Source organism: Malaclemys terrapin, chromosome 2, assembly GCF_027887155.1.
Source record: "Malaclemys terrapin pileata isolate rMalTer1 chromosome 2, rMalTer1.hap1, whole genome shotgun sequence".
Lineage (NCBI taxonomy): Eukaryota > Metazoa > Chordata > Testudines > Emydidae > Malaclemys > Malaclemys terrapin.
In genome coordinates, this window is record NC_071506.1 from 104,376,244 (window position 1) to 104,401,194 (window position 24,951).

General features: G+C 42.5%; 1 protein-coding gene across 3 annotated transcripts in view; it reads right to left on the minus strand.

Moving 5' to 3' along the window:
* The window catches only part of CARMIL1 (capping protein regulator and myosin 1 linker 1), a 274,371-nt gene that overhangs the window by 105,044 nt on the left and 144,376 nt on the right, over nt 1-24,951 (minus strand). For all 3 annotated transcript variants that reach the window (XM_054017434.1, XM_054017433.1, XM_054017435.1), the window contains exons 12-17: nt 20,597-20,683; nt 14,487-14,590; nt 10,939-11,016; nt 10,769-10,845; nt 7,382-7,486; nt 736-805 (exon numbers count right to left, since the gene is read on the minus strand). In XM_054017434.1, coding sequence (XP_053873409.1) covers nt 736-805; nt 7,382-7,486; nt 10,769-10,845; nt 10,939-11,016; nt 14,487-14,590; nt 20,597-20,683 — 521 coding nt within the window. The remainder of the gene's footprint in view (nt 1-735; nt 806-7,381; nt 7,487-10,768; nt 10,846-10,938; nt 11,017-14,486; nt 14,591-20,596; nt 20,684-24,951) is intronic.

A 24,951-nucleotide genomic window follows, 5' to 3' on the forward strand; every position in this document is an offset into this window, starting at 1 on the left:
TCAGTGAATGCAACTGGGTCTTGATCCTGAGCCATGCAAAGTAGTTCTATGAGAGTGCTCAGCACACAGCACGCTCCAGCCTGCAGAAAGGGCAGAGAACTGAAGCAAAGTAGTAAACTCTAGCTTCAAACTTCCAATGGATTATAATAAACAAGGGTGCTTATTTATTTATTTATTTATTGTGGAAAAATTCAAAGAACATTTGGACTATGCCTCTTAAAGTGAAAGAGATGTTTAAATAATCTCTTATCAGAGGTTCCAATTGGGACTAGAAAACCAGAGTTTTCTGAGAGTGAATCTGGGAGGGGGCGCAAGTCTCAAAGAGAAATTGGGAAGAAGAGAGTCAGGCTGTAGAAAGAGCTTCAAGATATGCAGCTTGCTCCCACCCATTCAGCTCAGGCTGCCTGGGGTTTAGAAAAGCCCACCTCACATTACAATACATTACAACTCCATTTTAGAGAGGCTGCCATGCCTCTAAAAATGCAGTGCTCTGCGTCGCCTAGAAAAATCTTTGCAACGAGCATTACCAGACAAGCCCACTATCGGTTACTACTAATAGTTTTACTCCTATTTAGTTGGCATAATATATAGAGAGCAGTTCATTTGTATAAAAAGAATGGATCCTTTCTATATCTTTTAACTACAAAAGAGGAGCAAATGGTTTCATTTATCTGAGGAAAAGAGTAATTCTAAGTAATTGCCGCTTTCCAACATGTTCTGATACATTATTCTTACCTCACAGCTACTGAGATCTAAAGACACCTCTTTCAGGTTCGGATTACAAGCCAGGCCTAATAAGAGTGCTCTGAAAAAGATCAAGATTAAAAGCATTATAAAACCCCAAATTCACAACAAAACCCAAGCAGTAACAGCTCCAATAATTCAAAGAGCCATATAAAAAAAAAACACAGCAATTATGTTACTCTTAAATGGCAAAGACAGTGTAACTCATTACATTACCATTAGAGCCCTGAAGTGAATTCAGAAGGGATGTAATGCAAATAAATACACAGTAAAACAGATTGTGTTCATCACAGACAAATTTCCTGCCTTTTCATTAGAAGAACATTAATGATTACAACATGAGAGAGCTATCAGGGCCATACAGTGCAAACTATTTCCCCAAAACCTGCAGGAAAAATATTGTTTTTTTTTTTGTTTTGTTTTTTTTAAGTGTATGGTGCACTGGAATCATGCTGCGATTAACCTTAGAGCAGACAAACAGTATTTTCCCTTTGAACATAGTATTTAGTTTTTAAAGTTAAATGTCAATTACTTGAAAATCTACGTTTTCACTTGGCAAAGGTACACTGCATTATACAGTCTTACTTTCATCACATAAACATAGCCATCATCACAGCATGCCAGTCATTGCCTGGGGAGTCCTCACTCACCGTAGCGCATGATGCCATTGTCAATTCACAACATGGCACAGACCAGGTGACGTCACAGCCTAAAGGCAGGTGAATGAAATGACCTTCAGCTTACTCACATACATGCCACTAATGCTGCAACTCCTTTTCACAGTTTGAACAAGCAACTGCTAGTCAGCTGTTTCTACATAAAACTTCACCCATTCTGTTCCCCCTGAAGTATGGCATTTCAAAGAAGTGTCAACATATAGACAATTCTCAGTTTATCCATGCTGAGAATTTCAAAGCGCTATTCCAAACAACATGGGTACAACATTACCTTTAAATTGCATGATACATAGAAGCAGGACTCCAAATTGGAGGGAGAGGGGGCAAGTTATAGAACTGAAATCCTCCAGGGTGGTCTCAAATTCATCCTTAATATAGCTCCACTGTTATCAACAGAATTTCACCAGGGATGAAATTGGCCCATGTAGCTAAATGCTACTGTTTGAATTGGGACCTTAGTACTAGCAAGTATGTAAGTATGTGTGCTTCTGAGAGCACCTCAGACAACTACTGGTAACTTTGTATGGAGGAGGCTGATGTTAATCAGTTATTCAACAGAAAGATAGAATAACTTTTTTTGCCTGCCCTTCATTTCAGTCAGGGTCAAGCTAACAGAATCCGAAGTATCACTGAGAGACAAAACAATCCTGTTCTGCTGAGCCACGTGCCTCAAACAGACCAAGTGCACTGCAGACAATGTGTAAAGCCTGGCGTGCTGAGTACGAAAGCAACAGCGAATCAAAATTTTCATACTGGAGCCCAGACAATCCTTTATATCTGCCCCTCGATCCGAGCGGTAGATTCAGTCCTTTTCTATTGATTAATTCATTTATTTTCATTTTAACAGCCGAGAAAGTAACTTTGAAATATTGCTGCTGTATCAGCTCAGCGTCAGCTTCCTAAAGCTTCCGTTTTCTGTCCAAGCTCCCGCTCCACAAAAACCTCTCTGAAACACGCAGTTACGTGATCGCGTGAAGGTCTGACTGAGAAACGTCCTAAATATTTTTAGATCACATACCATTAAAGTGCAGGTCTACTCTAAAAAGCTACTATGTAGACATGGCACACTGCCAGCACTGTAAACGCCCCCCTAAGATCTTAGAATCAGCGTCAATTCTTTTCTTCTCATAAATTATGAGCAGTAATAAGACACTGCAGGCCAAATGTTGCCCTCATTACACCTGTGCAACCCCACTGTGTTCTAATTATGCCCTCTAACACCTGTGCAACCACTCTCTTCAACGGAAATGCACAGGCAAAACTGAATGGCGCACTGGAAAACTGCCAGAGTTCATGTTCCAGGATCTTCAGTTCCTCAGCAGAGAGCCCGCCAGCCCCCCGAGTTCTGGCTGGAGCATGAGTTCTCCAAGGTGCTCGACTCCCAGCTCCATGGCAATGCTGCCAGGATTTCTGCTGCAGAGTGGGGAGCCTAGAGTTTGGAAAGCCCAGGCTCCATCTTGAGCTCCAGGGCACATCAGGGCTGCCAGGCACTCTGCTGTGGAGCTGGGAGCATGGAAGTCCTGGCACAGGCTACAGATCCAGGGCAGTCCAGTTTGCCCAGCAGCCGGGAAGACCGTAGCAGGGCTGCCCGAAGCTGCAGACCCTGGGAGTCCAGGCAGTTGCTGAGACCATTGCTATTTAGCAGCAGTGAAACCGTCAAGCTGGTCAATTTCACATATCGCATTTTGGGATCACCATGTTTCAGTGTTTCTGAAACTAAATTTTTAGAGGGGTGGGGGGGGGAGGTTTCCTTGCTTATGGTAAGTTTAATTAACATTTGGTTTCATTCCGATTATAAACTAAAGCAAATTCTGACATACAGAAACTTCAAGGAAACTGAGAACCCTGGATGAAACGGTGACATCCAGCTCTAGTAAACGTATGTTCAATCACTAAAGCGGGCAGATATAACTGAATATGTACAAGCAGCAGATCTATTGCTTAATGTGGCACCATTTTCACAGCAACTTTTCAGAGAATGTCGTCTAGCAGTACAACAGAGGACTGGAGTCAGGACTTTAAGGCTCTATTTCAAGTTCTTCCACTGGCTTGCTGTTTAACCTTGGGCAAGTCACTTAACTTCCGTGCGCCTTAGTTTCACATTGTAAAAAGGGAATTTTTCCCTCCTTCTCAGAGCTGTTGCAAGGTCTATGTTTGCAAAGCGATTAGACATACACAGATGAAAGATGATAAAGAAATATTATTGGTATTGTATACCATGTTACTTCTCAAATTCCCTTGATTTACCTTCATTTCCAATTTACTTAAGTTATCTTTTATTTAGAGACTTCTGTAATAATTAAAGCCCAGTACGTCTGAAAACAGCAGTTTCAGACTTAATCTTATAGCCTCTTCATGATTTAAACCAGAATTTTAGGGCTTGTCGACATGGTGGGGTGATGTGCCCTAAGGAGGTATAATTCTAAAGCAGTGGTGGGCAAACTATGGCCGTGGGCCAGATCTGGCCCATCAGGGCTTTGGATCTGGCCCACGGGATTGCCACCCCCATGGCGCTGCAGGTCCCGTGCCGCTCCTGGAAGCGGTCGGCACCATGTCCCTGCAGCCCCTGGGGTGGGGGGGCGCAGAAGGCTCCACGCGCTGCCCTCGCCTTCAGGCACTGCCCCCCACAGCTCCAATTGGTCAGGAACGGGATACCGCGGCCAATGGGAGCTTCAGGGGAGGTACCTGCAGGCGAGGGCAGTGCACGGAGTCCTCTGCCCCCCACCCCCACGAGCCGCAGGGACGTGGTGCCGGCCGCTTCCGGGAGCAGCGCGGCACGGAGCCTGCCTTATGCTTGCTGCACACCACTGACACCCCGGAGCCGCTCCAGGTAAGCGGCCCCAGGCTGGAGCCCACACCCCGAGCCCCTCCTGCATCCCACACCCTAACCCACTGCCCTGAGCCCCCGCCGCACCCCACACCCCTCCTGCGCTCCAACCCTTTGCCCTGAGCCCCTTCCTGCACACCACACCCCCTCCCACACCCCGCACTCCCTCCTGCACCGCAATCCCCTGCCCCAGCCCTCCGTTCATGGCCCTGCATGCAATTTCCCCACCCAGATGTGGCCCTCGGGCCAAAAAGTTTGCCCACCCCTGTTCTAAAGAGCACTAATGTGTTGTGCATTAACTGGTCTGCACAAACACTGTTGGTTTGCACTATGTTAAAGTGCACTGGGGAACATTTAGTGCACACCAGCAAGGTCTACATGGACCAATTAATGCACAACACATTTGTGCACTTAAGAACTCAGAGCTCTGTAGTGCTCATTACCCCACAGTAGACAAGCCCTTAATTTTATGTAAGATTTTTAAAAAAATCATATTTCAGATAAAAATGCTAACAATCACACTGAAAACATATTGAGTCCCAAGTACCATCATGGCTGAAACACTTCAGCTCACACTGAGAGAAAACCGTAAACTAAAGAAACAACATGATAATGAAACAGCCAAACAATTTTATTGCTTTAAATAAAACAGAAAGGGGGTTGCAATAAATAGTACCATACTGCTGAAAGTAGATAATTAAATACCGTGTGGTGTATTTTGAAAAGTGTTTTTTGAGAGCATCTTTAACAAATTAGGTTCCAATTCTGCAAACACTTAGGAACCTGGTTAACTTTAAGCCCGTGAGTTGTCACATCCATTTGCAGGTTAAATTTGCAGAAATGGGGCCTTTGGTCTTTTTTACTCTATAGGGACATTAAAAGGTCTCATGGCATTTTTCATAACAACAACATTTGCTCCGTGCTGATGGCTACACATCCACCATACAGTGAGCATCCCAGTGGGTTAACTATAACCAATATGTTTTTCACCACCATGCCTCTGCCTACACTAGGTGGTAAGTAGTGTTCAAGAACACTAATTAATACAACATTTTCCCAATCTAGGCAAAGACTAAGACAGGATATAACAAAGGAGAACATAATAGAGGGAATGGAAAGAACGGAAGATAATGGTTACACAGTTCCTCATGCCGGTTCTTTAATCACGTCTTATTTATTTATCTCATCTACTCTTCCCTCCCCTGTATCAATTTGTATCTAAAAAACAAACTATGTTATTCTTTAGCTTATGGTATTTGCTGTGATTCCCGTCCCCCTCCCCCCCATCCTTTCCACTTTTCTTTCTCTCCTGTGTTGATTCCATCCAACCCTAACCCATTCACTCCAAAGCCTCCCCCTCCACCTCACTGATTTAGCCTTTAAGCTATATTAAATTCCAGTCCATTAACTAACCACCTATTAAGTTACTGCCTGCTTCCCACATCTCCCTCCACAATAGACCACGCAGGTCAACTCACAGGCTCTTGATTACACTGGGATTTAGAAAATGTTAGCTAATACACACATTCAAGAAGTCTAGTGTAGACAGAGCACTGTGTAGCAATATTAGCTAGACAAGTAGAAACCTAGGGGAGAGCCTAGGCTGATATCTGAGCACCCACTCTTTATTGCGGTCTCCTGCTGCTCTTTATAGGGCAATCATTTTTGATCTCCCAGGTGTGGCTCATCCTGTACTTAGGGTTGGCCAGCCCTCCAGCCCTTAAAGGAAGAGCCACCCTGTTACATGCCTCCCCCCGCTTAGAACCTTGCCCACCTCGGGGAAAGTCCACCTGCAGCAATACTCCCCCCCCCCCCCCCCGACCATCCAATTCCACTGCTGCGGACAACATGATTGTGGGGCCTGACAGCTCAGATTCTCTAGCATAATGAGCGGGCGATCTCTCTCCTCTAGAGTCATCTGATGCTCCTCTGCTAACTGCTCCCTTTCTTGTAGGGCCTGCCACTTCTCCTTCAAGGCAACAAGTTCCTTCCGATCCTTCTCCATCAGAGAAGCCTCTCTTCCCAGTGCTGTATTGCCCTCTTGGCAGCTCTCAGAGGGGCTACCATGACTGCAATGTCCACTTTCACCGCAGCCTCCGTGTTTGTCCGCTTCTCCCAAACACTAATACAACCCTGCCGTTCTCGAGCATCCTCCCACTTTGATCATATTCCCAGCAGTCAACTCTGGCTTTAATTCCCCCTCTCCTCAATCACAGTTCACCGTCCCAACTGGTTTCTCTCACTTCAGGCAGACAGGACTGACATGCTTCTGGGAACACACAGACTGTTCCACCCTTTGATACCCTTCGACTCTCCCTCACTCTTCCTTGTCTGCAGGGCTTTTCCCTTCCCACAGACCACATTATTCAAGGGGAAGACCTTCTTAATGTGCTCTACCTTGCCACATCTAAAACACTGGGATGGAGCCTTACTCTGGGTTCCTGCCCTCTCATGCTTGTTTTTTCTTATGCCTTTCCCGGCAGTACCAGTACTCAAATCTGTTAAGCCATGGTCTTCCACACCGGAAGCACACACAGACATTCCTCCTTCGCAGGTGGCGGTGGTCTCTCTGCAACACCTTTGGGACCCAAACCCAACCATCTTCCTGCTGCAAGGCCGATGGTGCCTTCTGCTGTCGCTGCCACTACTGCTGCTCCTGCAGAAGAACTACCCAAGTCCACTGTGCTGTTCAGCCAGCAGACAAATGGCTTCCTCCAGTTTCTGCATCTATTTTCCCCCAGGCCTCTTGCTTCTCTCTTTGAAGGGGTCCCCGCAGCAGGCTATGCCAGAGGTCACAGGGTTGGCTGACTCCTGAGCACACTTCATTGCAGCCTCCTGCTGTTCTTCAGATGGCAATCACCCTGATCTTTCCCAGGTGTGGCTCACTCTGTGATCAGGGCTGGCTAGCCCCCAACCAGTAAGGGTCAAGCCAGGCTGTCACAGTCCAACTCTGCCAGTTCAGCAGGGGTGATCATTATGAAACTCGCTTTCTCAGTGACGAACTGTAAATGGCGCTCTGAATAATGTGCAGAAAAGATCTGCTTTCCTCTCCATTTTCAGGATTAGACATGTATATAAATAACCATGCAAACTGTGTCTTTAAGTCACAGGAAAAAATCAATGCAGCACTTACTTTAGAGGCTCAGGAGAGAGTTTAGTCCCCGAAAAACTGATTTGCATCAAAGCAAGTGAACTGCTGAAAAACTGTTTGAAAGATGGGGGAACTTCTTTTCCTTTCCTGTAAAATTGGGGGGGGGGGGCAGGAAGAGAAAAAAGCAACATTTGAACATCCAACAGACTGCCAATTCATGATGTCAGGGTCAGCAGCACTCTTTTTTTTTAGTAATTAATGTACTTCATCTTTAACAATCATATCTAGGTAGCTTTCAATTAGCTCAAAAACAAAAAGCCGTCAAAATGGAGACAACAGCATTCATCAATGTCTCATTTCTTATTCAGAAGGTATTACCAAGTAATGGCTCCTTGGTGACCTACATAAAATAATCAGGTGACTTCAGCCCAGTTACTAGTCGACTGGCATTCACAACACCAGGAGAGAAGCAAAGGGTCAAAATTGTTAGGAGAAGGAAATAACTTTTCACCCCTAGAGATAGTTATTGTTTAACGTTTGAATGTAGTACCAAGCAATAGGTGTGCAGAAGTGATGCCTCCAGGTTAGAGTTGAGGCATATTGATCTGGAAAGACAGGGCAGCTTACACTGCTATTTCCTGGGATATAACTGCTCTCCAGAGAGAGGATTCTGCCTCCAATGCTGTCAGTCAATATCCTCAAAAGGACTACGCTCAATAAAAAAAAAGGAAAGGGGAGGGGGGGAGAATAGTCACCACTGACTTCCAATAATAATAAAAAAATACTATCTATATAATGTGAAAATTGGGTTTCAAGAGGAGCAAATGTACTTAGGCCATTCTGGTATTGATTCCTATTGTTTTTATGCTCCAATTTCAGTATTCAGTGGGCACCATTGCAGACTGAATATCTAAAGGGTAGAATATCTGCCACTCTTTTTAATAAATAGCAAAACAACACCATGGCAGAGTCTGAATCCCCCAAAATTAAAATAAAAGCAATGCTTCATAAGAGTAACTCAAAAGGCTTCATAAGAATAACTTTCACAAGTCTGTAAAGTGAGCCTGTATTCTTTTTACACAGGGAAGACTGAGGCCTGGAGAGGGCAATTGACTCTCTCAGAGTCAAAGAGCTGGTCAGGGGCAGAACTGAGTACAGAACACCACAAACCCCAATTCTCTTCTTCTAATCAGTGTTTTCTTTCTTACTAAACTATGCTTTCAGCTGGATTAGGGCCTCACATTATGTCCATTAAAGTCAATAGAAGTTTTTCAGTTGATTTCAGTGAGTATGAGATCAGGCCCCCAAAACTGAGATGGTTAGAAAGATACAGAGGAAACTTTTTTCATCCAAATTGGTCAACACATCAAAACAAACATTTCGTAGAGACTGTTCAATTTAGGCAGGGTTCCACTGGAATTCTGCCTAGTTTTCTGCCAGCCTGCCTGGTGGGCTGATAAGGAACCAAGCCCGCCTGGACACTCTAGGAGCCTCAGCTGTTCAGCAGCCTGGGTTACCAGGGTCCCCCACACTGGGGCAGCCTGCAAGATGGACTGCCTTGGAAACAGAGACCCCAGCACTTCCAGGGTCCCTGCCTCCATTCCCTTTCACAGAGAATTTTGAACTTTTTGGTTTTCGTTTTGCATTGGAACAAAACCAGATTTAGAAATATTGAAATCCTCTGTTAAACGGAATTATCTTTTTATGCCTAGCTCTACCCTAAAAGAAAGGACTATTCTGCCCGGGGGGGAGGGGGGGGGGAGGGAGGGAGAAGGGAGAGAGAGAGAGAGAGAGAGAGAGAGAAAAAAGCAGCTAAGAATGCACTGAAAATTAAATGTTTAATTTTTTAGCTAACACTGATTTTCAGTGAAGTTCTGGAATATTGTGCCTACAAGCAGATAAGTCAATTCCTTTGGTACAATACTAATGCTTTTTGAGAACAGGAACTTTGTGTTCCTCGCTGTTTGGAAAGAGCCTAGAACAGGATGGTAACAATAGTAATGCAGATAGACACCTACACTTAGAATTGCACAAGAATTTCAATTCAAAGGGTCATTTTCAGACAATTACAGGTGACAAAGTTTTATCTTTAGGATAAAATTTTGCATATTTGGGCTCAGCTTTCAGGAGTGGTTTTGGATTTTGTTCTGTTGATAGTTTGAGGGGAAACTTCTGCCATTTCGGGGGGCGGAGGGGAGTTTAAAGCAATATGCTTTGGCTATTAAATTTTTACCTTGAGCAAGTAACTTTTGTTTCATGATAAACTTATAGTCTGCCAACATTTCACTGGCACTGTGTGTATGTGCAAGTGTAACCTGAGTGGAGTTAATTTTCAATGTGAATGTGGGTATGGAAAGAGTTGGGATCAGAGCGAGCATATTATGCAGGATAGCTTGTTCTACTGCTATCTAGCAAATAGCTCCACGTGAGGGAATGGAATGGAAAGAGTCAGGGCTCCAAAGGGTATGGGAAGGAACAAATAGAATGAGGCAGGGCTCCACTTTATTGAGCCTATGGCCTGACTGAGGCCCCAGTCCAGCAAAGCACTTAAGCACATGCTTAACCATAAGTAAGGAAATAGTCACATTTCAAATTGCACTGCCTACCTCAGTTAAGTATGTGTATAGGTGCTTTGCAAAGTCAGGATCAAAGTGAGCATATTATCATAGAATATCAGGGTTGGAAGGGACTTCAGGAGCTCATCTAGTCCAACCCCCTGCTCAAAGCGGTACCAATCCCTAACTAAATCCCCAAATGGCCCCCTCAAGGATTGAACTCACAACCCTGGGTTTAGCAGGCCAATGCTCAAACCACTGAGCTATCCCTCCGCCCGAGAGAGGGATATTATTATATATATTATATAATATGACATTATATTAACCTATTACGTAGGTTAGCTTATTCCAGTGGCTCTCAACCAGGGGTTATGGGGCCATGAGCAATTTTTAGGGGGTCTGCCAAGCAGGGCCAGCATTAGACTTCCTGGGGCCCAGGGCAGAAAGCCGAAGCCCCACCGCATGGAGCTGAAGCCCAGGGCTCTGAGCCCTGCCACCCGGGGCAGAAGTCTGAGCATCTTAGCTTTGCAGGGCCCCCTGTGGCGTGTGGCCCTGGGCAATTGCCCTGCTTGATACCCCCTAACCCCGGCCCTGGCTTTTATATGCAGAAAAACAGTTGTTGCCCAGGTGGGCTGTGGAGTTTTTATAGCAGGAAAGAAAAAGGTTGAGAACCCTTGGCTTATTCTACCACTGTCTAGCAAATAGCTCCATGTGAGGGAATATACTTCGGGGATAAATAACACCTCTGTCACACAGTGCTTAATTGAAAGTCTAAAGCTGCTTGAGGTCCTCATAAGAAAACTGCTGCAGAAGTGCAAAAAAGGAATAATAGAATATTTCCCGGAGCTGGAAATAACTATATTTAAACCCATACCTGTGAGAAAAAACTGTTCTGGACAGGCTGAGGACAGCTAGGTGCTGAAGGCATCCGCGGAGGAGAGCTCCACACACCTGAGAAATAAAGAGGAAGGTAGGTTTATATGCAATAAACCTGTTGGTAATACTAATGGTGTTTTTTTGAATTACCAAAAGAAATAAGATTACCATGTCTAGTGCGCACTCCGTGTTGGATAAATCCAGATGAACAATGGCATTTGGCTGGGCCAAAAAATTATACAGGCTCTTCAAATGAGAAAAAGAAAAAAAATATACGAATATTAAGTTTTCTACATATTACACAGAATTATTTTTATTTTAACTCTTCAGAGAAACTTCAGACATTTATTTTTAATTGGACTCCAACAGTTTTGACTGAAGGTATTTTCTCTTAATGGATGTAATCTTCTAGCCCTCAAAAGTAAAACATTTCTTAAAATGACAGTAAAAGAATGCTGCCTGGGTCACATTTACCACATAGTATTCTTGACATGCATAACTTGATTTATCTTGAGTAGCTGGCAATTTGCTACACATTTTTCAGAAAGCGTTAATTAATTTTAGTTCAAAATAGATTGGAATGCCATCCAGATTGCAACCATACTCCAAAAAGGCTAATCGGTTTTGAAAGTTTAAGTGAACCCTTTTTACTGCATAAGGCCAGCAGTTAATTTGTGTCTGAACCTTATAATTCTTTCTGACTAGACTTTATTAAAATACACATATTACCAGTGTCTTGTGGAAATTCAGAGATATTATAAGATAGGTCTGATAACATAATATTTTAATGAATGTCTATTATAATATTAAGGATATTTTACCTATGCTCTAGCACCTGTTACATCAGACATTTATTTTTAATGTCTAGGAACCATACAAATTAGAGATAATTTTACAGAAGTGCTGATCCCCCCACAACTCAAGTGAAGTCAAGATGAGTTAAGAGTGCTCAGGACTGTTGAAAAATCAAATCCCTACAATATTAGGTCATCTAGCCCCTCTGGTACCAATGCATGAATGTTCCCGACAGTAAATTTCCCAGTGGTTTGCTCAGGGCTAGTCTACACTACGCTAAAGCGCTGCCGTGGCAGCACTTTTAAGTGGCTTGTGTGGTGCTCTAGAAAAACCACCTCCACAAGGAGAGTGGCTCCCAGTGCCGGTGCACTGTCTACACTGGCACTTTACAACGCTGAAACTTGCTGTGCTCAGGGGAGTGTTTTTTCACACCCCTAAGAAAGTTGCAGTGCCGTAAATTGCCAGTGTAGACAAGCCCTCAGTTTAATTTTGCAATTTAAATTGCAAACAATGGAGCTTCCATCACTTCTGTTGGAAAACGATTCCATAATTTAACAGATCTGACTGTTAAAAGTATTTTCATGGTATTGCACCTAAGTTTTACACTGCTAAAATTAATTTAATTAATACACTAGATAAATCCCCTTGTGCCACTTAAAAATGTCTCTTCCTTCTGGTGTTTGCACCCTTTAAAATACTTGCAGCCAGCTATCACTTTCCCCTTAACCACTGTTTGTTTGAGCTAACACACTCATTTTATTAAAAATTCTGTAAATATGTGGTTTTAAGTAAACCACTTTATTCTCATATTTTATTTTTGCTACTTCTCTAAAGGCTTTCATTTGTCAACATTCTTCTAGTTCTCCACCTGAGAGTTCTGCTCTCTTAAGCACAGGACTATGTGTTTTGTAAATGTGTCCATGAATCTCTAACAGATACCAAGGAAAATGGGAGGTGGAAATCACATAAAGCCATAAGGCATTTTAATTTGTATAGTAAAAGTGTGTGTCAAATGAAGATGGACTCTTGTAATGCTTATTTTGAATTCCTTATTCTTCATTTCTTAGGTATCCCAGCCTGGACACTGAGGATGTGTGAATAAGTGAGACTGGGATGGATGTGATGATGAAAGTCTGAATAAAATATTATTTTGAGCCTGATGTCCTTCACCACACAAAAAATGAAACAGAGCTGGACTTCACTGGCGGTGACACAAAAGACCAGACCAATGGACTCTCACTAAGAGCTAATTCCTCAAAGGCTCACGAGTTTCCCCTATTCTGCCCCTAAGACTGTTTGAGATTCAGCCCACTTATTGGCAAATAGCACCATTTGTCCAAACAGCCTTTTTATAAATGAATCTGTTGCTGCTTAGCAGATAAGCGTCTGTTTCTCAGGTTCCAAAACCCATGTACGATTATTTTCAGCTTTCAAACTAACCATAAGATAGACAGAAGATAGGTTTAATTAATTTGAATTTGGTTACTTTAATGTGGACAATTTTTGTATGTCATAAGACCACCAGAGTTTGACACAATTGACAGTTTTCTGACTGATCAGTAGAATCTGAGGACTTGGATAGAAGCAAAGTGAAGTGAATTAGTTTAGCTGCGTGGGAAGTTTAAAACTTCATTTGCCTTTATACTAGTGTGACACTGTATAGAAGTAAAGATGACCATGTGTACACTAAGGTATTACCACTGATGTATCACCACTGTTGCACAATTGTGATAGATGTTATGCAAAGTATGCCTTGTAAGGTATCATTGGAAAAGTTGTGATCTGTTGAACAATGTTATCCTGTTTATATGCATGTATTATCATTGTGTATGAAGTTATGAATCCTTGCTATGTGCTTGTATCTCGAACACGTATCTCAAAGGCCCACCAGACAGATTTACATCCAGACCAGCCAGCCATGGTTGATGGGCCATTAAGGAGAATCAACCCTTCCAGTGAGCCCCTCCCAAGGATGCCTCAGAGAGCAGGAGCACTTAGACGATGGAGGCCCAGTGACCCAGCAGGACATGTAGAACATGTGATCCCTGACTCCATGCACATGGACTTGGGGGTAATCATCATTCCCTTAAAAAGAACAGGAGTACTTGTGGCACTTTAGGGACTAACAAATTTATTTGAGCATAAGCTTCACTTCTTCGGATCATTCCCTTGCCTCTTTCCTGCTCCACATCTCTGGATTATGATTTCTAACAAAGAAAAGCTTTGAACAATGGGCTGAGGACCCCAATATTTGGGATGAACCAGAGAGACTTACTGCAAGCTGGCAGATTTAACATCATTGCTATTATACTGAACTACAAACTCTGAAATGAATTGTAATGTATATGATTCATTTTAATCTCTTAATAACACTCTCTCTTTTATATTTATAAAACTTTAGTTTTTAGTTACTAACGGATTGGCTACCAGCGTGGGTTTGGGGTAAGAGCTGAAGTATATTTTGACCTGGGGTGCGTGTCTGGTTCTTTGGAACTAGAAGAACCAAATATATGAGATTTTTGGATTTAATAATCATTTATGACAGAAGTCTGGTTTTCTGGGTGGTACCTGAGGGGCTAGAAGTCCTGCAGGGGACTGTCTGTGGCTTCAAAACAACTAGTATAGTATTTTGGAAGCACACATTTGTTACTGGCTTGGTGAAATCTTACGATTCAATATGCCGCCAGTTTGGGGTACATGCCCTGTTTTCTGGCAGTCTGACCTGAGACTGGCACTCTTAGCTGCGTCCCATACCAGGCAGCGTCACAACTGGAAGGCAATGTTATCATTGTGTCATTTTAATCACCACTAGAACTTGACTTAAACGAATAAAATATCACCCACAAAAAATCCCCTCTCTCCCCCCACTACATTAAAGATATACATTTTTTTCAGGAATCAGAAAAATAAGGAACACATACGGCGAGATCATCACCCCGCAGAGCATTCCCTGAGAGGTCAAGGTAGGTGAGAGTGTTAGCAATCAGCTGGTTGGCACTCAGTGACTGGGAAAGGCTATTCACCCCTGCAACAAAATGTCAATATTCAACTTAGTTGGGTTAAATGAAGAATTAGCATAAACCCTGTAATGACAAAGTTTCAGTGAACATACTGTCAACTATCAATGATCTCCTGCTATCAGTATTGTTATGATTTATTTTTCTCCTACAGGGCCCACTCTTACAAGGTGCCAAACTCCCTCAACTCCCATTGACTTCACTAGGAATTCAGGGTTCCCTACCATCTAGCAGGACCAAGCCCTTAACCTGTATTACCAGATCCTTAGGAACAACCTTCTGATACATTTACTGTACCATGTACTTGGCTCAATTCTAATGGGTTTTTTTACATTACTCAAAATATGGTTTGTGTGTAAACAAGGATGTTTAAATAAAAACATCCGCAGAAGGCAAATACATTAACAATTATAGTTCACTACTAATTCAAAGGCAGTTGACAAGACATAGAAGTTCAAACATTTAAATTATGTATTCACCGCTAATTTCAGAAAAATATTTGGCTAACTAAGATATCATGAAATATATATTTGAACACACTGATGTACAGTATTAAATCCTGTTCAGAACAAATAAATATTTTTGGTATTAAAATTAAAAATTATGTGTCAAGAACCAACAAATCAGCATTCCCTTCAAAGGGGTTCCTAAGCTATTTAAAACAGAGATGAAGTGGACACCTTCAGCCAATGTAACTTGCATACTAGGCATGATAGCTTATTACTGAACTCTTGAATCATTCTGGATGGCTGTAGGCTGCTTCCCAATCAGTAAGTACCTGAGAAAATCCATTAGACACACAAGCATCATTGCCTCCTATAATAGAAGGGTGGCTTTTATTAAGCGCTTGGTCAAAGGAACAGAGAAGACAAGTGCTTTGAACTGCTGAGCAACAGTTGGCAGCTTTCCAAACAATTCATAAACATGGATTGGCAACAGATAGAAGTGCCCATCTTTCAGGTTAAAAATACGTTGCAATTCTTAATGCTAAAAAGGACATAGGTTTGCCAAGGAACATACGATGAAGAAGCTGGCAAAATCAGGAGCCACAGATGTTTGGAAAACTAGAGCACCAAATCTAAACACCAAAATATTAAGATGAGATCAATATTAGTAGCATGATTGTTGGCTTCAAGGATTATTTTTGGAAATGGGCCTCTCTCTGAAAAGAGTTAGTAAGTGTTACTATAGCTGCCAAGCTTTCAAATTTTCACTATTCACTCTGCAATTTTATTTTATTGTTAATGTAAGTCTTTGTTACTAAACACATTCCACCTGCAAACTGCAGGGCTGAAACATTGTACATACAAAATGCAAGTTTTTTAAATCTTTAACAGATCTACCTGGCCACAATGGGTTCTAGCCATGTGCCCATTTTAATGAGTGATAACAGCAGTTGTTACTATACGGAAGTAGAAAGGAGCAGTGCAATGAGCATGTTCACACACACACAAACACCTTGCTAGATCCCATCTGAATAGCAACAGTAGCATATGATTCAACAGCAGCAAATGATATTGAGAACTAGAATAACGAAGCAGTGTTTGAGCTAGTTAACGTTGGGGGGCACTAGGGTAGAAAGTAGAATCTCTCCTCCTTTAGGGTTTTTGTTTGTTTTTAAATGAATCAGTCTTTCATTAACTACAAAGTCACTGGTTCTGATCTAAAGCCCAATGATATCAATGGGAGCCTTTTCATTGACTTCAGTGAGCTCTGGATCAGGTTCAAAAAGCTGAGATTTAATTGATCCGAGCACATGGAATTTTCTGTTTGACTCAAAGCTCCAAGTTGCTAAACCTCTTTTAGAGCTTCCCTTATTGTATACTGTGCTATTAACAGAGATCCTACTTCAGTCTGAATGAAGCCTATAATGTTGTTTCCCTGCACTCAGACCTAACAACTGTTAGGAACTACGAAACACCATATTTAAAGAAAGATCATCTGGCAAGTTGCTGCCTGCAGTTCACTTGTCAATCTCACAAAGGAATCTCAAATGAAATGGATTTGTTAAGTAGTAAGGTAAAACAATAAGGAAGAAGTGAAAAGCACTGTAAGTGCTGCTTATTATCTCCCTAAAACAAAAGACTGGAAAAATCCACTTGTCCAGTTGCCCAGGACTGAATAGGAAACTTTCCCAAGTGAGTCCCAGCACTCACTTCAAAATTTAGGCTTTTATTTAAAAAATAGTTCTAACCTTTATGGTTTCAAAAATAACCTTCAAATGCAAAACAAGGTTAAATTAATGCAATGCTGTCTCTCTAAGTCGGGGTCCCCAAAGCGGTGCCCGCAGACGCCATGGCGCCCACCGGGGCGTCTAAGTGCGCCCAAGTACTGGTCAGCGGACAAGCATCCACCGAAATGCCGCCGACAAGCAGTGTCATCCAGAGGTGTTGCCGCCAAAATGCCGCCTCTGGATAACACTGCTTGTCAGCGGCGACAACGCCTATTGATGTTGCCCATTGTCAGCGGCATTTCGGCGGATGCTCATCCGCCGCCACGGTCCTCCGTGGCTCGTCGTCTGGCGCCCGCCAGACAAAAAAGGTTGGGAACCACTGATCTAAGTCAAGGGAGGGCAGACTGATAAAAGGAGCTGTAAAGACAGCCACAAAAGCAGTGAAGAGGAGACTGTGTGGAGATATAGAGAGGCAAGAAATTCACTGTTTTGAGGGCACCGCACATATAGATAAACTCTCATGAACAGCAAGATAAGTCATATCATTAGGCTAGGCTTTTTAGTCAGAATAGCATGTTTTCAACAGGAATATTGAAGGGCTGCTCTAGCACAATATCCAGTGGTAAGGTCTTAGTCTCTGCAGATTTGAGAATCATTGCAGTGCAGTCTGCATTAGGATTCTTACTAGGTCATCATTAGGCATGAAAGATGGACTCTGCTTTTGTTTTAAGACCTTTTTAAAAATAAACCACAAAAATCCCTTTGATTTTGTTCATTGCTTCAATATTCTGTCCTTGCTGATTAACATTTGGTTGAGCGGTCTTGACTAATCTGACAACTGTTCTTGAGATAGGTGGAAACAGATAGAATGTCCCATTGACCTAAAAATCCAAAGCATTGGTAGATGCCATTGGACCAAATGATGGAACTTCAAGTGAGGAAGAGTACAGGAGGTGACTCAACATACTGGAAGCTGTGTGCACTTTTGCCAGGGTTGGATTTGGTCCAAAGACTTGAGTAAATATTCTGAGTTTTCTCCTATCCCAAGAATAAATATCAGGGTGGTCAAAATTCCAAGAACGGAGTACTAACACAATGAATGGAACTAAAGTTTTATAAGGTTTTAAAGAACCAAAAAATCCAGCAATCATGCCCTGATGACTGGGCTATGGTAAGAATCATAATGCAAAACACACTGCACAACAATAAATGTCAAATCAATTTAAAGGCTAATCACTAGTAGCAGGTCCATTTTCAAAGGTGCAGAATTGCCTCCACCCACAGTAGTTTCATGAGCCATCTACTAAAACGGTATGCTGAAGAAATATGTTGGATAGAGCTTTTCTTAAAAACAGATCAACTTCTGAAAGTTAGAAACATGTGGAGCTCCCACATCAAAGAGCAACATCTAAAATGGTAACACAGCTTTGCTTACTGTTACAAGTGAAGTGATAAAAACAACAAAGAGTCTGGTGGCACCTTAAAGACTAACAGATTTATTTGGGCATAAGCTTTCGTGAGTAAAAACCTCACTTCTTCGGATGCATAGAGTGAAAGCTACAGATGCAGGCATTATATACAGACACATGGAGAGCAGGGAGTTACTTCACAAGTGGCGAACCAGTGTTGACAAGGCCAATTCAATCAGGGTGGATGTAGTCCACTCCCAATAATAGATGAGGAGGTGTCAATTCCAGGAGAGGAAAAGCTGCTTCTGTAGTGAGCCAGCCACTCCCAATCCCTATTCAAGCCCAGATTAATGGTGTTGAATTTGCAAATGAATTTTAGTTCTGCTGTTTCTCTTTGAAGTCTGTTTCTGAAGTTTTTTTGTTCAATGACAGTGACTTTTAAATCTGTGATAGAATGACCAGGGAGATTGAAGTGTTCACTTACTGGCTTGTGTATGTTACCATTCCTGATGTCCGATTTGTGTCCATTTATTCTTTTGCGGAGGGACTGTCCGGTTTGGCCAATGTACATGGCAGAGGGGCATTGCTGGCACATGATGGCATATATGACATTAGTGGATGTGCAGGTGAATGAGCCCCTGATGGTGTGGCTGATGTGGTTGGGTCCTCTGATGCTGTTGCCAGAGTAGATATGGGGACAGAGTAGGCAACGAGGTTTGCTACAGGGATAGGTTCCTGGGTTGGTGTTTCTGTGGTGTGGTGTGTAGTTGCTGGTGAGTATTTGCTTCAGGTTGGGGGGTTGTCTGTAAGCAAGGACTGGCCTGCCTCCCAAGGTCTGTGAGAGTGAGGGATCATTTTCCAGGATAGGTTGTAGGTCGTGGATAATGCGCTGGAGAGGTTTTAGCTGGGGGCTGTATGTGATGGCCAGTGGTGTTCTGTTATTGTCCTTGTTGGGCCTGTCCTGTAGTAGGTGATTTCTGGGTACCCGTCTTGCTCTGTCAATCTGTTTCCTCACTTCCCCAGGTGGGTATTGTAGTTTTACGAATGCTTGATAAAGATCTTGTAGGTGTTTGTCTCTGTCTGAGGGGTTGGAGCAAATTCGGTTGTATCTTAGGGCTTGGCTGTAGACAATGGATCGTATGATGTGTCTTGGATGGAAGCTGGAGGCATGTAGGTACGTATAGCGGTCAGTAGGTTTCCGGTATAGGGTGGTGTTTATGTGACCATCACTTATTTGTACTGTAGTGTCCAGGAAGTGGATCTCTTGTGTGGACTGGTCCAGGCTGAGGTTGATGGTGGGGTGGAAATTGTTGAAGTCCAGGTGGAATTCTTCAAGGGCCTCCTTTCCGTGGGTCCATATGATGAAGATGTCATCAATGTAGCGCAAGTAGAGGAGGGGCACTAGGGGACGAGAGCTGAGGAAGCGTTGTTCTAAGTCAGCCATAAAAATGTTGGCATACTGTGGGGCCATGCGGGTACCCATAGCAGTGCCACTGACTTGAAGGTATAAGTTGTCCCCAAATCTGAAGTGGTTGTGGGTGAGAACAAAGTCACAAAGCTCAGCCACCAGGCTTGCTGTGGCCTCATCAGGGATACTGTTCCTGACAGCTTGTAGTCCATCCTCATGTGGAATATTGGTATAAAGTGCTTCTACATCCATGGTGGCCAGGATGGTGTTTTCAGGAAGAACGTCAATGCACTGTAGTTTCCTCAGGAAGTCGGTGGTGTCTCGAAGATAGCTGGGAGTGCTGGTAGCATAGGGTCTGAGGAGAGTGTCCAAATAGCCAGATAATCCTGCTGTCAGAGTACCAATGCCTGAGATGATGGGGCGTCCAGGGTTTCCGGGTTTATGGATCTTGGGTAGTAGATAGAATACCCCTGGTCGGGGTTCTGGGGGTGTGTCCATGTAGATTTGTTCCCGTACTGTAGCTGGGAGTTTCTTGAGCAGATGGTGTAGTTTCTTTTGGTATTCCTCAGTAGGATCAGAGGATAGTGATAGTTAAAGGATGTTCTGTCCCATCTCGTGGCACCAAGACCACTTAGAGATTAATGCATTTACTCTCTCTTAGCCTTATCTAAGAGCCATATGGCTTTTAGCTCATGCATTTAGTTCCAGAGGCCCCAGGTTCGATCCTGCCCGCCGACGACCAGGGTCTGTCGGTGTTACGTAAGTCAATGGGAAGCTTTCATCTAACTTCAATTATGGGCATGATCCAAATCCCACTGAAGAGCCTACTATGGCTAAGAGATAAGGTTCAGATACTCTCATAATGTCAGCCATATAAGTAGGTAAGTTAGACAGAGTGTAATAATCAAGTACACAACAAATTATTTTACAATTACATAATGACAGGATCCATCACTACCAAAAACGTTTTGTTTTACTCATTCATCACATAGAGAAAAAGTGCAGGATTAAGTATAAAACATACCTTTAGGTGACAATGAGGTTTTAGATAAATTTAAATGTTTCAGTCCCTTCGGGAGTTTGGCAAACTGGATACTTAGAGAGGACACACCTGTTTTGGGGGGGGGGGGGGGGGGAGGGAGGAGAGAAAAAGAGCATAAAAGTTTTTAGCTTTTCTGACGGAGAGTGGCTTTCAGGATTCTGAACCACAGTTAAAATCTGAGACCACACAGTGAAAGTAAATGGAGTGTAGGCTGTTCAACTCCTCACATATACAATTCAGTTTCTTCCAGGGTTGGCCCAAAGATGTATACAACAACCACCTCCTTTTTATTTTAACATGCTTAAAGCTATGCAGTGCGTGCTTAAGTTTTTGAGGGCCAAGGGTCAAAGAGAAGGTAACGTGTGCCAGGATGTCAGCAGATGGATAGTTTGAGAGCTTTATGGTTCCGCCACAGGAAAACGATAATGAAGCTAAATACAACAGTAGTGAATGTGCAGCTTTCCAAGTAATAAGAATCTCTTTGGGTCTATTAGAAAAAAAGGTCAAGGTTCAATGGAGTTTAGCTAACCTTGACCTCTCTTCCTAACTGAGTCAAACCCTTTCTTCATTAGATAAACAGGCAAAGGCGTTACTGAAAAAGGACTGGAGTATTTTGTACAGCTGAACTAGTAGTGCAGAGTAGGATGTGTTTTTTGTATAAAATAAATTCTGATGCAGGTAACGTAGCAGAGAACTTGCTCTAGGAATCTGAAGCCTCCATTCTAGTCATAATGGTCACTTATCTCATTTAATTAGACTGAAATATACACTGGCCTTTATACAGTCTCAAAAATCACATAATGGACCATTTTCCCGAATAAAAAAAGAATTAGGGTTCTGGTACCAACTACATTACTCAGCACCATTTTGCTGAAAGAAAAAACGCAAAAAACAATTTCTCACTTTAACTGAGGTTCTGCATTCCATAAATTTATTTCCCATTTTAAAATGGGTGATGGAATATTTAAGGAGACACCTGCTCAGTAACGATCGAGGTAATTTATACAATATTCATTACCAGAATAAATCTATCAACAAGTAAATTGCAGCAATGAGATGAGGTATGAAATATACTTTTCTGTACCAAATCACAGGTTATAATCCAGGTAAGCTTCCCTTGGGGGAACATACATCTCTTTAAAAAGAATAAACTTGCCTCTTGTGCCAAAACCCAAAACAGATAATTAAAAAAAAAAAAAAAAAAAAAAAAAGCTAATCCTGACATTCTTACTTCAATGGACATATAAATATAGAAAAAATATTTCTCATATTCTTTTATCTATCTATCTTAAACACCTAAGTGGTTATACTTCAGACATTTGTGGAGTTTTTGTTTCAAGGTCTTTTTGTTGTTTGTAAAAGTGTGGTTGGCATGTATATTGCCGATACATGTAGCTTCCACAGACTGTCCAAAACTGCAGGCCATATTTTGTATATATGGCCAAGTTGTTGCTATGAAGATGCATTACTTTGTCTACTGTAAAAATACAATAGTAACTGGATGTATTCACCAACTTATTTCAAGAACGAGTCAGGTTATCTTATGAGAATATGCAAGTAACTGCACTTCACCTTTGTAGAAATTTATTGTTAGAGAAAACAAGGTGAAAAATACCTGGGATTATATTTAACAAACATTTGCTTCTGGAGAAATTTCAAGGAAGCACCAGTTGACAATGTTTTAAACATTTTATTAACTAGTGAAATTTATTTTACATTTCCTTCTATTTTTGCTTGAAAAAAGAGGTGGTTATTTTTGTATGGATAAGGTGTCTATCACAGGGCTTCTAAGCAATGTACCATAGACTCAATACACCACACTAAGATCAGGAATAAAAATCAACCCCAACTGAAGGCAGAAGCAAAATATTTCACTTGACATAAAAACCCATGTAAAGAATCTCACAAACTTTGCAAAAAACTTTAAAGATGATGCAGGTATAATTTTGGACCTGCTAACCCTGGGTCAGATTTAATTTTAGTGACGATTGGAGTGGGATCCTTGATACATTTTCTTTCCTAACTACACTTTACAAATCTCTGCAGCTCCACTGAAGTAAGAGACTCAAGTATTAAACTTTTTTAAGCTACTGCCTCAGGATTTTATGTTCTCTGGCAGGTCCTCTCCACTTCTTGGTTGGAGCTGGTTCTCTGCAGGAGGCTTAAAAGCCAAATATGATTTTGATGTCAAAAGGGCAGAGAAAAGGAGGGAAGGCAGTACGAGGAGAGTAAATACTGTTCTGTTGCACCTGAGCTATTTATTGGAGAGTAGCAAATATCCTTTCCCCTTCTCTCACACTACAGCCAACAAAGTCTCTAATCCAGTCAGCACCACCCACATTAGCTGCTGAGATCTTATAGCAGGGGTGGGCAAACTACAGCCTGCGGGCCAGAGCCATTTTAAGCCAGCCCACAAGCTTCCACTGGGGAGCAAGGTCTGGGGCTCAATCCCGCTCCGGTGCTCTGGTCGGGGCGCTGGGTCGGGGGCCACAGCACGCGGCTCAGCCCTGCTCTGGCCGGGCGCTCCGGCTCCTATGCGCTCCAATGGCCCCCTCCCACACTCCAATGGGCTGCCTGGCTGTGCCGCTGCATAGAAGCTGGAGAAGGGACATGCCACTGCTTCTGGGAGCCACCTGAGGTAAGCGCAGCTCTGAACTTGCACCCCGAGCCTCTCCCCATGCCCCAATCCCCTGCCCCAGCTCTGAACCCCCCCCGCTCTCCAAATCCCTCGATCTCAGCCCGGAGCACCCTCCTGTACCCCAAACCTCTCATCCCCAGCCCCACCCCAGAGCCTGCAACCCCAGCCAGAATCTGCACCCCTGCCCCAGCCCTGATCCCCCTCCCGCCCTCCGAACCTCTCGGCCCCAGCCCAGAGCATCCTCCCCTACATCCCAAACTCCTCATCCCCAGCCCCGCCCCAGAGTCCGCACCCCCAACCAGAGTCCTCACCCCCTCCCACACTCCAACCCCAATTTTATGAGCATTCATGGCCCGCCGTACAATTTCTATTCCCCGATGTGGCCCTCAGGCCAAAAAGTTTGCCCACCCGTCTTATAGCCTCATCAGCATGATGCCCTGGGAACCAGTGAGCTAGGACCTAGGAAAAGATAATAGTAGAGAAAAACAAATGCAGTGGAGCCATTCAAGTCTTGGATAAGCAGGAGGCTAAATTTTTTAAATCAGTCTGCCCCTTCTGGCAACATACAACAAAACTGGTGTCAGTTCCAGTAAGAGAGCAGGAGAGAAAGACCAAGCTGCAACCAGGAATACAAGGAGAGCTTAATAAAAAGACAAAGTGCAGAGATGTTTTGGAACATTAAGGTGTTTAAAGGAAACCAAGAGAGTGAAATCCTGGCCCCATTCAAGCCAGAAAGGCCAGGATTTCATCTCTAGACTGCTAATACGCTCCACAGGTACCTCACAAAATCTAACAGTGCAGTGAAGGGAATCCAAGCATGATTTAACACATTGTTCACAGTACAAAGCCATTACACTCAGCACTGTTTTTTTAACAGAGACTAATTGTTAAATCTCAAGTAAACAAAATATTCTTTTGGCATTATCTGCACACAAACACCTGTTCTGATCTTCTATTCGAGTAATCATAATCATTACTCGTTCCCTCCCTTATCATTCACATAACTGTAAACTACTACTAGTATTGAATACTCTGATTGTTACATAATAACCGGGGTAAACTCCCAGTTCCTGTTGATGTGACAAGTTAAAAACAGAGATGTTTTACATATTCCTTATCTGTAATTAACTATGATTTTGCATACGTCTTCCTTACGACAAAGTCATATTGGTTCCTTCAATTCGCGCACACAATCTCTAGTACAATTTGCACACACAAGATACCAGAAGCCCTGAATTTCTGCTTAGGTCTTATTTTGAATTTAATGAAATGCAACATTTGCTTACTGAAATTATATTTAATTTCTCTGCAATTTAAAATAGCCAAGTAACTTGTTTAATTTCTGCATTTTTAAGAAAATTAAACTTTTAACTGAATGGTCAGCTGAAAAGATTTAACTAAGAAACTAGTCAAAATCCAAGTTTGTATGTCCATAATTAACTATTGTTTTGCCTAAATTTTCTCTTGTATGTCATTACTTCTGTCTGTTTTGAACTGTTCTCTTTGTAGCATGTGAAATACCCAGCCTGACTTAAAGACAAAAGATCTTCCATTATATCAAGTCTGCTTATGCTTTTGTTTTTTTAATAAGAAAGAAACACAGTGAGCTCTCCTTTTAACCTACCTAAATCCAATTCTTAAAAAACAAAAGCAACAACTTGTATAAAATGTGATAGCCTTTTTCCTCCTCATGACTATT